We start from the raw sequence: 14138 nt of genomic DNA, 5'->3' as shown, positions 1-14138 counted from the left end.
GGTATATTTGTGAGAAGGTGCTGAGATGATTTAGGAACATAACATTTTAGAGCTAAATGCTATGAAGATCAAAATGTATCCAAGTATGAAATTATAGTATATTAAGAAAAGGGCAAGTAGGAGTCTGAGGGACTGAGTTCCATGCTATATGTGAAACAGTGAAACCGGACACTTTAATCTGAATTTACAGATCTGTTTAAAGAAACATCATTTCCTCTATACTTCTTTAGCTATCTCTATACATATGAGATTTCATGTCAGCCCTTACTTTCAGTACAATTTATATGAAATTACTCTCAGATCTGTGCCTCCAACCCACCTTTCCTTGTGAGCTGTTACTACCTGCTTGATTTCTCTAATTGGTGTGTAAGCAGTTATCTCAAACTGAAAATGAACATTTCAAACTCTTAGTCCCTTTCCCCCAATATTCCTTCCTTTCTTTGTTACATCTTCAGAAATGGCACCATCTACTCAATTATTTAGGCAATAAACCTAGATGTTGTCTTTGATTTGCTTTTCTCACCCCTAAAATCCAAGGCATAAGAAAAACTTGTTATGATTACATACAAAATGTAAACTGAACTCTTTGCTCCATCTCCACTGCTACCATTGTGTCCCCCTGTACTACTTCAACAGCCTACCAATTAATCTTTTTGCTTCCACTTTTGAAGTCCATTCTTCACATGGAGGCCATAATGATGTTTTTGAATACACATCAGAACACACACTTTCCTGTTGAAAACCCTCCAATGTTTTCCATTGTACTTAAAATTAAAAAATCCAGTCTTTGCCATGTTCTACAGGGCCTTGTAATCTGGTCCCTGCTTACCTGTGTGACCTCCTCGACCACTTACCCACTACGTTGTAGCCACAATGTTTTTTTCTGATTTGAACATTCTAACATTTTTGCTTTTGTACTGCTATTTCGTGTACTTACAACACACTGTTCTGAATAGCTTCATGTGGTTGAAATTTCTCCCCACTAAAGTCTCTGCATCAGTGTCCCCTTTACAATTTAGGCCTTTATTGACCTCCACACTAATTTCCCAACCACTCCTTACCACCCACGAACCTCTATCACATCATCACCTATTATATTTCTTGTAGTGTTTCTCAATGTTATCAGGGTCATTTATTTCTTCTCTGTTTACAACTATCTCCCCTAATAGAATCTAAGGACCATGGGAGCAGAATACTTGTGGTCTTTTTTACCACTATATCTTCATTACCTAGTACATGTCACATAGTATGTGCTCAAAGAATGTTTTAACTAAATGAGTAAGGGATATGCCAAGATGAGTACAGAAATCTTATGCAGGCAGGAATTAGAGCTATTGAGAATGGAATGGGCTGTCTCATATTTATGCTGTCACCACAGGTAGTCAGGTACAGAAGGATGAATACCTATGGAATGTAACTGAGGCAGTCTAGACTTTGGTAGGAAGTGAATATGATGCAGGACTGACATATGGCAGCACTTGAACCAAATATAATTTAAAGGTGTGCTTTATTTGTCTAGCAGATTATATAAATGATTCTGATTTTGAATGCTTTTCTAGAGTATTTGTACTTTCCAGCTCATCACAGTACCTATCACTCCCTATTGCCATATATATTACTCCTGTACCCAGCACTGTATACATTATTTGCCTGATCCCTTAAAGCAATTGAGTTTTTTACACCTGGACTAGGTTATCTCTAAAATCCTTTTCTGATCTTAACCTTAGAGAAATAGAAATCTGTTTTACATTTTTTAAAACAGAAAAATGTCAATGAAATAAGAGGAAGAAATAAATAAAGATAAATGTTTTCTCTCAAAATATACATGGAAAAAATATATATATTTAAAATTCATAAGTATTGTAAATATATAATGCCTATAAGGAAGAAAAACTCACTGAATTCTCATATAAAAGTGATAACCAAATTGTTGTTTTAATGTTTGAGTTAGATAGTTTAATGTCTATTCCATCTACTTTTAATCTAGAATGAATGTATTAATAACTTGTGTGACTTCGGAATTAAGCAATTATACAAATATGAAGTCACCTGTTTATAAAACATCTATGACTCATGAACTCATATATAAGATCACACACATGGAAATTAATTGGGATCCTGCTTTAAATATTTTTAAAACCTATAAAAGCAGTTATTTAGGCAGAACTTAAAATCAAAGTATTTCTATATATTTTGTTATACTTTGCATGAAGCTTGTCAAGTCAGAAATAAATTAACTAAAACTCCTTTTCTCATTTACTATATCTTTATTCCATTATAAATTTGGTATGTAACCTTCATTGATTTCATTGATTTGAGGTAGCCCACATTTAATTTCTAAACTTAATTCTTTCAAGAAATGCTAAGTTTTTAGAATGGAAACATTTTTAAAAGTATGGCTAACAGATAATAAAATGGCAGTTTTTATTGTCATCTATGAAACCCTCATTAAAGCTGTTATATGAAAGTTAAGCTTTCATATTTTGTCCTGTAAAAGTTAATTTCTCCAGGGTGTCTTCTCAGCCTTTTGTTTCTACCCCTTTTTGGGGGTGGGGGTGGTGTGGAGACAATACAGGACTGTATTGAACCTAGTCCTGAAAGAGTACATTCAAGCAATTAAAACCAGCTGAGGAATTAAACTCTAACAACCTGAGGGTTGTTATTTTAAAGAATATAAGTCCACAGATTTATTTTCATTAGGGGTCACCAGCTGTGGCAATTTCTTCATTCTTCTCTTTTCATACTCTAACTACACATATCTTACTGAGAGTCATATACTTTTTGTGATGATAAGTAATATCTTCTATATTATTAGAGTTTTTGTTTGATGAATCTTTTTTGTTTTGTGATTTAGTAAGAAACATTCAGCAAAACCTTAGTTTCATGATAGTGAATTAAAAGCTATGAATATTTTGCCATAGAAATATATACAAATTTAATGTATAAAAAGCATGTAACAGTATAAAAGTATACATATTTATCCATGGACACAAACGATAGGATCTTTTTGTTCACAGATAAAGCTCAATGTTTTAAGTCACTTGCTATCAAAAATTACAAAGTGTAAAATAAACAAGGTTTATATCCTTATTTTTCTCATGAAGTTGGAGACATTTTATAGGGTTACATTATGTTAAGATTATAAGGCAAACTCAATACTAGCTTGTTGCTCATTAAAACCTGTTGTTTTTATGTGTGTTTGTGTATGTGCGTGCTTTAAATTTACTTGTAAAATAACATATTTAAGTTTTACCTAACAATGAAGGTTACTTATGAGTGTCACATTTTGACCCAACTAGTAATAGTTAACTAAAATTTGATTTTTCATCTTTATTTCTTTTTAACCTCATATTAATTTAAAATAATAAAAATATAGCCTTCAGCTTATATTTTACATGTAATATCTGTAAAAAAGTGGGCAGGGGGTGAAGTTAGTATGCCTAGTGGCTACTGTACGTCATACACTAATAGTTCACTTTGTTTTACAAACCCTGTTAGTAATGTCATAAAAGGAAAAGAAATGACAGAAAATAGAAAGAGATATTATACTTCAAGCTAAAAGTGTTTAGTCCAGTGATAGTTTGGTTAGTTCATCGCACCTATCTGCTGGTACCTAAATAAATAGTGTCCTAAGAAATAGAACTCATGACTAAACTGAAGGTATTTGAAAATGTTCAAAATTAACTGTGTGCAAAGTGTAAAATTTAACTTTAAATATAAAAGGAAAGAAAAAAGCCTCTCTTAAAAAGTACTTTTTAAGTAAAGTAAGTAAAATTACAAGAAAATGCATTGTAAAGATATAATACACTACCTATATAGTTTTATAAGCATGTTAAGATTATAGAGAAGAGAAAGAATATATACTGTATATATACATTCATAAGAAAGTCACATTACTTGGGTATATTAAAGGAAGATTTATCTTGAATATTATTTTAAAATATGTTTAAAAATGGTTGCAATTCTATTAATTCTTGTGCTTATATCTGCACAGATTCTTTCCTCAAATGTACATGCCTATTATAGACTAGATATATTGACTTCTCTAAACATTAGTTAACTGTTTTCCTCATGTGAAGTGTGTACTGACCTGTCCCCCTTGAAGAAATAGGTTTTCCCAACGTCCTCCCACCAAATGGCTGAATCAATACCATGAGGGGGAATTCCGCTTCCAAGAGTAATCAAGTCATGAGGGTAACCAGGTTGAAGAGTCGTGTCCTTGAACACCCAATATTTGTTACCTGTATGAAATAAGTGCAAATGCAGAATACACTAATTTAATGTCAGAAATTAGAATATATCTACTAACACAATGCATTTAAAATTCTTTTACATGAAATCCATGAAATAACTTAGTAGCAGTCACACCTGGAATACTGACGTTGAAACATAAATGTTATTTTCAAAAGTGGACATAATGAAAACTTACTTAATAATGTAATCAGAATTTGTGTGTTAATTTAAGAAATAAAAAAGATCTACAACTTGCCATATTAAAACAGTTTTGAATCAAGGGTCAAGGATTCTTCCTCTAGCAATTAGAGGCCTTATTTTCATTCAAGGCTAAATCATTCCTGTGTTTTGTGCATTTTATATGCCCTCATATTGCTGTACTGATTACAACCTCTACTCTGTTAAAACACTTCTTCTGGGCTGATCCTTTTCTTTTAATATATAAACATTCACAAGTCCAGCTAGTTTAATTAAGTCATCCTCTTTTGACCTGATGCCTTCTTCTAGCTGTTACACTATCCTTCTCTTTAAGAGTGGTGACTGAAGGTAGCAAAATTTTAACCCTAAGCTTGTTCAGAATTGCCAGAGTATGGCAATACTAAAAAAAAGATGAACTTCAGTCAGCTTTATTGCTGTTTTGAAATTATCTACAGACAACACACTTCCTCATGCCCTACACCCCTGACAGACTATGTACACCACTCCCCTCTTCGGTATGACTCTCAAGTATTCTGCAACCATTTCTCACTCCACTGAAAGTTGACTTAATACACATTGTCTACGGAAACCTTTTGTCCTGGAGTCACCAATGCCTACAATTTTCCACCCTTATCTATTGACACAGTTGCCCACTTAAAGAACTTTTCTCCCTGAGCTGCTAGAAAACCATTTTGTTGTTGTTGTTGCTCTTTCTTCTCTAGCTGCTCCTCTCTGAGATTAATTTATTTTACTCAGTCCTTGAAAGTTGACATTTCCCAAGACTCTGTTCTCTTCCCTCTTCTCTTCTTATTTTAAATTGTACAGGGACAGAGTGGTGTCACAAACTCAAATACTTATAAGGGCCAGTCTAGAGATGACAGGAGTGGAGTGGCAGAGGTATTCAAATATTGAGACATATCCTGGATCTTTCTATACTCAAGCAACTTCTTGAGTAACTAACTCCTCTTGAGGTTAATATCTGGCAAAGTAAAACAGTATCTTAATATCTGACAAAGTATCCTGTGTCCTTTCTACTAGATGTAAGGCCATCCTCATTGTTAAAATATTTCAATACTAACTGTAGCTGAGGACTATGATAAACTGTAGCATTCATGTTATACCTAAAGGAATTTTAAAAAATTTAAAACCACTTACTAGCCTAAAACACCACAACACAAAAGAACCAAAAAAGCACATCTTCAGGCTAGATTTAGGTAGGAGTCTCTAGTTTGTAACCAGGGTAATCTTATTTATCCCAAGAGTTTCTACTACCATTTGTTATCATTTTAAATTAAAACAACATTTGTTGAGTACCTTCAGTGTCCCAAGTATCATGTTACGTACCAAGGATACTAAAGAGAACAAGACAGACCTGATCACTACTCTGATCATCCCAAACTTAAGTGAATTCAGCAGATGAAAACCAAAAACACAAAAATGTAATTATAGTAATTGAAAAACTATTGAATGCTATAAAGGAAACATATCAGGGGTTGAGAAAAAGAAAACATAAGGGGAACTTACTTCAAATAAGGAGATCAGGAAAGCGTCTCTGAAGAAGTAACACTTAAGCCAAATTTAAAGAAAGAGAAGAAGGTGATACCTATGCAAAGAATGCTGGGAAGAGTGTTCCAAGAAAAGGAGAGTTTTATATGATCAAAACTGAAAGAAGATCAATGGACTGTAATAAGCAAGAGGATAGTAACACTGAAAACCTATATGATGGGCTTGGATCTTAGTTTGAGTACACTGGTAAGCCATCAAAGAGATTAAATTAACAAAGGGATAAGGTCTGTTTCCTATTTTCAGAAGATGATCTTTGGTCTTTTGTTGAAAATGGATCTTAGAGAGAAGAGTGGAAATGAGAAGCTCTATCAAAGATCTTTTGCCAGGGAAGAACACTCAAGATGGCAGAGGAGTAAGACGTGGAGCTCACCTTCTCCCCACGGATACATTATAAATACATCTACACAAGGAATGACTCCCACAGAACATCTAATGAACGCTGGCAGAAGACCTCAGACTTCCAAAAGGGCAAGAAAATCTCCATGTAACTGGGTAGGGCAAAAGAAAAGAGAAAAAAAAAAAAAAAGACAAAGGAATCAGGACAGGACTTGTGTCTCTGGGAGGGAGCTGTGAAGGAGGAGAAGTTTCCTCACACTAGGAAGTCCACTCACTGGCAGGGACTGGGGGGAGCTTCAGAGCCTCAGAGGAGAGCACAGCAACAGGTGTGCAGAGGGCAAAGCAGAGAGAGTCCTGTACAGAGGGTCCCAGCACTCCCTAGCCTGAGACATTTGTCTGCTCACCCACCAGAGCAGGTGGGGGCTGGGTTCTGAGGCTTGGGATTCAGAGGTCAGACCCCAGGGAGAGGATTGGGGTTGGCTGCATGAAGATAGCCTGAGGGGCTAGTGTGCCACAAATGAAGGAGTCTGGGAAGAAACCTGGGCCTGCTAGAGAGACAAGGAACCATTGTTGGTGGTGTGTGAGGAGAGGGGCTGGCCCGCCATAGGACCTTCTTCCGCTCACAGGCAGAGGACACAGTCTACATGAGCTTCAGGGGTGGGCGTGAGCTGCAGCTTCTATCTCAGACCCTAGAGGCAGGAGCTGACTGCTACTGCTGCCACCACTGCTGCCAAGGGTCCTGTGAGCAAGCGCAGCTCACTGCCCACAACTTGTGGCTTGTGCAGCCCACCAGTTGCTTGTGCAGCCCGCCACTGCTGAGGGACCCATGATCCAGGGCCAACTTCCCCAGGAGAATGAAGAGCGCGCCCCAGGCTATTGCAACTTCCTGCTGGCCTCTGCCACCACAGGCACTCCCCTCACATCTCAGTTTTGGCTGCCATATCCAGCCCTCTCCCCAGCCTGAGTGAGTAAGTGTGCCCAAGTTAGCCACTGCTTTTGCCCCTTCTCGCCTGGGCAGGTAAGAGATGGGGCCAAAAGCAAAGCTGAACCGCAGGGGTGGTGTGACCAAAGAAGAATGGAAATCTCTCCATGCAGCTGCAGGAGTAGTAGATTAAATCCTGGCAATCGGCTTGGTAAACCCTACATCTGTGGAATATCTGAATAGACGAGTGTCCCCACAATTGAGGTTGGCCTAGCTTTAACAACTGTGGACTTTGGGGAGAATTACATGCAGGAGTTGGGCAGGTCAAAGTCTGAGCTGGGCTCACAGTGCCCATGTCAGGTCCAGAGACCTACTTAGAAGTATTGGAGTACTTCCTGGGTAGGCAGGGATTGGCTGTGGCTCACTGTGGGGTCAAGGACGATGACAGCTGAGGCTACAGGAAAATAATAATTATTATTACTATTTTTTATTGTTTTGTTTATTCTGTTGTTCTTTTCTAATTATTCTTTTAATTTTTATTTATTTTTTCTTTTCTTTTTTATGCTTTTATTTTTAACATATTTTTATTTTATTTTTTCTATTTTTACTTTTTTTGTAATATTGTATTTTTTCCTGGTTTTTGTTTTTTTCTTTGTTTTGTTTTGTTCTTATATTTTTAACTATATTTTTAAATTTTTACTTTACTTTTTTCTTGTTTTCAGTTTTTTCCATTTGTTTTCTTCTTTCTTTTTTTCATCATTTTTGTGTGTTTGTTTTATACTTTCTTTGACTTTTTTTAGTTTGCTTTCTGCTTTTGATTTGTTTTTTGTTTTTCTTAGTTTAATTTTTTTGTTTGTTTTCATCTTTGGGTTCATTTATTTGTTTGGTTGCTCTCTTCTTTTTTGTTTTCTCTGTTGTTGTTTTTTTTTTTTTCTGTTTCTGTGTGTATGTGCATTTCTTTGTGTGTTTTTGTCTGTTTGATTTTGCTATAACCATTTGTCTTGGGGTTTTTCTTTGTCAGTTTGTTTTCTTTACTTTCTTTTCTTCCATGCTATGCAGACTGCAGGGTCTTGGTTCTCTGACCAGGGGTTGGCATGAGCCTCTGAGGTGGGAGAGCCAAGTCCAGGACACTGGATCACCAGAGAACTCCTGGGACCAGGGAATATTAATTGGTGAGAGCTCTCTCAGAAGTCTCCATCTCAACAAGAAAATCTGGCTCCACCCAACAGCCAGCAAGTTCCACTGCTGGACACCTCACGCCAAACAACTAGCAAGACAGGAATGCACTCCACACATTAGCAGACAGGCTGCCTAAAGTCATACTAAACTCACAGACACCCCAAAATACAACATCTGATATGGTCCTGCCCATCAGAGGGACAAGATCCATCTCCACCCAACAGAATGCAGGCACCAGTCACCCCCTACACACACACACACACCAGGAAGCCTACACAAACCACTGGACCAACCTCAAACACTGGAGGCAAACACCAAAAGACTGAAGAAAGGCAACCTTGCAGCCATGCAGCCTGCAGAAAGAAGACCCCAAACACAGTAAGTTAAACAAAATGAGAAGACAGAGAAATATGTTGCAGACAAGGGAGCAAGGTAAAAACACACAAAACCAAATAAATGAAGAGGAAATAGGCAGTCTACCTGAAAAAGAATTCAGAGTAATGATCATAAAGATGATCCAAATCTCAGAAATAGAATCGAGAAAATACAGAAACATTTAACGAGGACCTAGAAGAACTAAAGAACAAACAAACAGTGATAAACAACACAATAACTGAAATCAAAAATACTCTAGAAAGAATAGATAGCAGAATAACTGAGGCAGAAGAACGGATAAATGAGCTATAAGATAGAATGATTGAAATAACTGCCATGGGGCAGAGTGAAAAAAAAAAGAATGAAAAGAATTAAGGACAGTCTCAGAAACCTCTGGGACAATAGTAAGTGCACTGACATTCAAATTATAGGGGTCCCAGGAGAAGAAGACAAAGAGAAAGGGTTCTGACAAAATATTTGAAGACATTATAGTCAAAAACTTCACTAACATGGGAAAGGAAATAGTCAATCAAGCCCAGGAAGTGCAGAGAGTCCCATACAGGGCAAAGCCAAGAAGAAAAATGCCAACACACATATTAATCACACTAACAAAAAGTAAATACAAAGAAAAAATATTAAAAGCAGCAAGGGAGAAGCAACAAAAAATATACAAGGGAAACCCCATAAGGTTATCAGCTGATTTTTCAGCAGAAACCCTGAAGGCCAGAAGGGAGTGGCAGGATATATTTAAAGTGATGAAAGGGGAAAACCTACAACCAAATTACACTACACAACAAGGATCTCATTCAGATTTGATGGAGAAATCAAAAGCTTTACAGAAAAACAAAAGTTAAGAGAATTCAGCACCACCAAACCAGCTCTACAAAAAAGGCTAAAGAAATTCTCTAAACAGGAGACACAAGAGACACAAAGGATCTACAAAAACAAACCCAAAACAATTAAGAAAATGGTAGTAGGAACATACATATCCATAATTACCTTAAATGTGAATAGATTAAATGCTCCGACCAAAAGACACAGTCTGACTGAATGGATACAAAAACAAGACCCATATATATGCTGTCTATAAGAGAGCCACTTCAGACCTATGGACACATAGAGACTGAAAGTGAGGGGATGGAAAAAGATATTCCATGTAAATGAAAATCAAAAGATAGCTGGAGTAGCAATACTCATATCAGATAAAATAGACTTTAAAATAAAGACTGTTACAATAGAAAAGGAAGGACACTATATAATGATAAAGGATCAATCCAAGAAGAAGATATAACAATTATAAATATATATACACTGAACATAGAAGCACCTCAATACATAAGGCAAATGGTAAAAAGGGGAAGTCGACAGTAACACAATCATAGTAGGGGACTTTAACATGCCACTTTCACCAATGGACAGATCATCGAAAATGAAAATAAATAAGGAAACATAAGCTTTAAATGTTGAACTTGACTGATATTTATAGGATATTCCATTCAAAAACAACAGAATAGGGACTTCCCTGATGGCGCAGTGGTTAAGAATCTGCCTGCCAATGCAGGGGACATGGGTTTGATCCCTGGACTGGGAAGATCCCACATAATGCAGAGCAACTAAGCCCGTGAACCACCACTAGTGAGCCTGCGCTCTAGAGCCCATGAACCACAACTACTAAGCCTGTGAGCCACAACTACTGAGCACATGTGCCACACTACTGAAGTCCGCACGCTTAGAGCCCATGCTCTGCAACAAGAGAAGCCACAGCAATGAGAAGCCCACACACCACAACAAAAAGTAGCCCCCACTCACCCGCCACAACTAGAGAAAGCCCATGCATGGCAATGAAGACCCAAGGCAGCCAAAAATAAAATAAATAAATAAGTAATTAAAAAAAAAAGAAACCAGAATACACTTTCTTCTCAAGTGCACATGAAACATTCTCCAGGATAGATCACATCTTGGGTCACAAATCAAGCCTCAGTAAATTTAAGAAAATTGAAATCGGATCAAACATCTTTTCTGAACACAACACTATGAAAAAAAAAAGTGTAAAAAAACACAAACACATAGAGGCTAAACAATACACTACTAAATAACCGAGACATCATTGAAGAAATCAAAGAGGAAATCAAAAAATGCCTAGAGACAAATGACAATGAGAACACACTAACCCAAAACCTATGGGGTGCAGCAAAAGCAGTTCTAAGAGGGAAGGTTATAGCAATAAAATCCAACCACAAGAAACAAGAAAAATCTCAAGTAAACCATCTAACCTTACACCTAAATAACTAGAGAAAGAAGAACAAAAAAACCACAAAGTTAGTAGAAGAAAAGAAATCATAAAGATCAGAGCAGAAATAAATGAAATAGAAACAATGAAAGCAATAGCAAAGATCAATAAAACTAAAAGCTGATTTTTTGAGAAGATAATCAAAATTGAAAAACCTTTAGCCAGACTCATCAAGAAAAGGAGAGAGTGGACTAAAATAAATAAAATTAGAAATGAAAAAGGAGAAGTTATAACAGACACCTTAGAAAGACAAAAGAGACTACTACAAGCAACTATATGCCAATAAAATGGACAACCTGGAGGAAATGGACAAATTCTTAGAAAGGTATAACTTTCCAAGACTGAACCAGGATGAGATAGAAAATATGAACAGACCAATCACAAGTAATGAAATTGAAACTGTGATTAAAAATCTTCCAACAAACAAAAGTCTAGGATGAGATGGCTTTACAGGCGAATTCTATCAAACATTTAGAGAAGAGCTAAGACTCACAAATTCTATCAAACATTTAGAGAAGAGCTAAGACCCATCCTTCTCAAACTCTTCCAAAAATTACAGAGGAAGGAACACTCACAAGCTCATTCTATGAGGACACCATCACCCTGATACCTAAACCAGACAAAGATATTACAAAAAAAGAAAATTAAAGACCAATATCACTGATGAATATAGACTCAAAAATCCTCAACAAAATACTAGCAAACAGAACCCAACAACACATTAAAAGGATCATACATCATGATCAAGTGGAATTTACTCCAGGGATGCAAGGATTCTTAAATATACACAAATCAATCAATGTGATAGAGGGAGACCTTCAAGATGGCGGAGTAAGACGTGGAGATCACCTTCCTCCCCACAAATACATCAGAAATACACCTACAACAACTCGAACTGAACACATAATGAATGATGGCAGAAGAACTCAGACTTCCCAAAAGGCAAGAAACTCCCCACATACCTGGGTAGGGCCAAAGCAAAAAGGAAAAACAGAGACAAAAGAATAAGGATGGGACCTGCACCTCTGGGAGGGAGCTGTGAAGGAGGAAAGGTTTCCACACACAAGGAAGCCACTTCACTGGCAGAGACAGGGGGTGGTGGGTGGGAAACTTTGGAGCCACGGTGGAGAGAACAGCAGCAGGGGGGCAGAGGGCAAAGCAGAGAGATTCCCACACAGAGGATCAGAGCCGACCAGCACTCACCACCCAGAGAGGCTTGTCTGCTCACCTGCCGGGGTGGGTGGGGGCTGGGAACTGAGGCTCGGGCTTCAGAGGTCAGATCCCAGGGAGAAGACTGGGGTTGGCTGCATGAACACAGCCTGAAGGGGGTGAGTGTGCCACAGCTAACCAGAAAGGAGTTTGGGAAAATGTTTGGAACTGCCTAGAGGCAAGAGACCATTGTTTCAGGGTGTGCGAGGAGAGGGGATTCAGAGCACCACCTAAATGAGCCCCAGAGATGGGCACGAGCCACAGCTATCAGCATGGACACCACAGACGGGCATGAAATGCTAAGGTTGCTGCTACAGCCACCAAGAAACCTGTGTGCAAGCACAGGTCACTATCCACACCTCCCTTCCTGGGAACCTGTGCAGCCCACCAGTGCCAGGGTCCCCAGATCCAGGGTCAACTTCCCCAGGAGAACACATGGCATGCCTCAGGCTGTTGCAATGTCACACTGGCCTCTACCACCACAGGCTTGTCCCACATTCCATATCCCTCCCTCCCCACCAGCCTGAGTGAGTCAGAGCCCCCTAATCAGCTGCTACTTTAACCCCATCCTGTCTGAGCAAAGAACAGATGCCCTCAGGTGACCTACAGGCAGAGGCGGGGCCAAATACAAAGCTGAAACCCAGGAGCTGTGCAAAACAAAGAAGAGAAAGGGAAATCTCTCCCAGCAGCCTAAGGAGCAGCAGATTAAATCTCCACAATCAAACTGATGTACCATACATCTGTGGAATACCTGAATAGACAACAAATCATCCCAAAATTGAGGCGGTGGACTTTGGGAGCAACTGTACACTTGGGGTTTGCTTTCTGCATCCAATTTGTTTCTGGTTTTATGTTTATCTTACTTTAGTATTTAGAGTTTATTATTATTGGTAGATTTGTTTATTGATTTGGTTGTTCTCTTCCTCCTTTTTTCTTTTGATATATAGATATATATATTTTTTCCCTTTTCTCTTATTGTGAGTGTGTATGTTTATGCTTCTTTGTATGAATTTGTCTGTATAGCTTTGTTTTACCATTTGTCCTAGGGTTCTGTCTGTCTGGGTTTTTTTGCTTGTTTGTTTGTTATTTTTTTTTTCTTTTAGTATAGCTGTTAGCACTTGTTATAATTGTTGAATTTGTTCTTTTGGTTTGGTTGCTCTCTTCTTTCTTTCCTTCTTTCTTTCTTTTTTTTGCTTTTTAAATTGATTTTGTTTTTTTAATATTTTTAATAATTATTTTATAGTTTTTATTTCAATAACTTTATTTTATTTTATTTTATTTTATTCTTTCTTTTTTTCCTCCCTTTCCTTCTGAACCATGTGGCTGACAGGATCATGGTTCTCCAGCCGGGTGTCAGGCCTGTGTCTCTGATGTGGGAGAGCCGAGTTCAGGAAATGGTCCACAAAGAACCTTCTGGCTCCACATAATATCAAATGGTGGAAGCTCTCCCAAAGATCTCCATATCAATGCTAAGACCCAGCTCCACTCAACAACCAGAAAAATACGGTGCTGGACAACCTATGCCAAACAACTAACAAGACAGGAACACAACCCCACCCATTAGCAGAGATGCTGCCTGAAATCATAATAAGGTCACAGACACCCTAAAACACACCACGGGATGTGGCCCTCCCCACCTGAAAGACAAGATGCAGCCTCATCCACCAGAACACAGACACTAGTCTCATCCACTAGGAAGCCTACACAACACACTGAACCAACATTGCCCACTGGGGGCAGACACCAAAAACAACGGGATATATGAACCAGCAGCCTGCAAAAAGGAGACCCCAAACACACTAAGTTAAGCAAAATGAGAAGACATAGGAA

General features: G+C 37.9%; 1 protein-coding gene across 1 annotated transcript in view; it reads right to left on the bottom strand.

The window, feature by feature from the left end:
- Positions 1–14138, bottom strand: part of MMP16 (matrix metallopeptidase 16) — a 334023-nt gene that overhangs the window by 13748 nt on the left and 306137 nt on the right. The window contains exon 8 of the mRNA XM_036829818.1: positions 4091–4241. Within this exon, the coding sequence (XP_036685713.1) occupies positions 4091–4241 (151 nt within the window). The remainder of the gene's footprint in view (positions 1–4090; positions 4242–14138) is intronic.

The sequence above is a fragment of the Balaenoptera musculus genome, chromosome 17, assembly GCF_009873245.2.
Source record: "Balaenoptera musculus isolate JJ_BM4_2016_0621 chromosome 17, mBalMus1.pri.v3, whole genome shotgun sequence".
NCBI lineage: Eukaryota > Metazoa > Chordata > Mammalia > Artiodactyla > Balaenopteridae > Balaenoptera > Balaenoptera musculus.
Note: the sequence above shows the minus strand (reverse complement) of the source record. Positions and strands in the feature narration are given on the sequence as shown.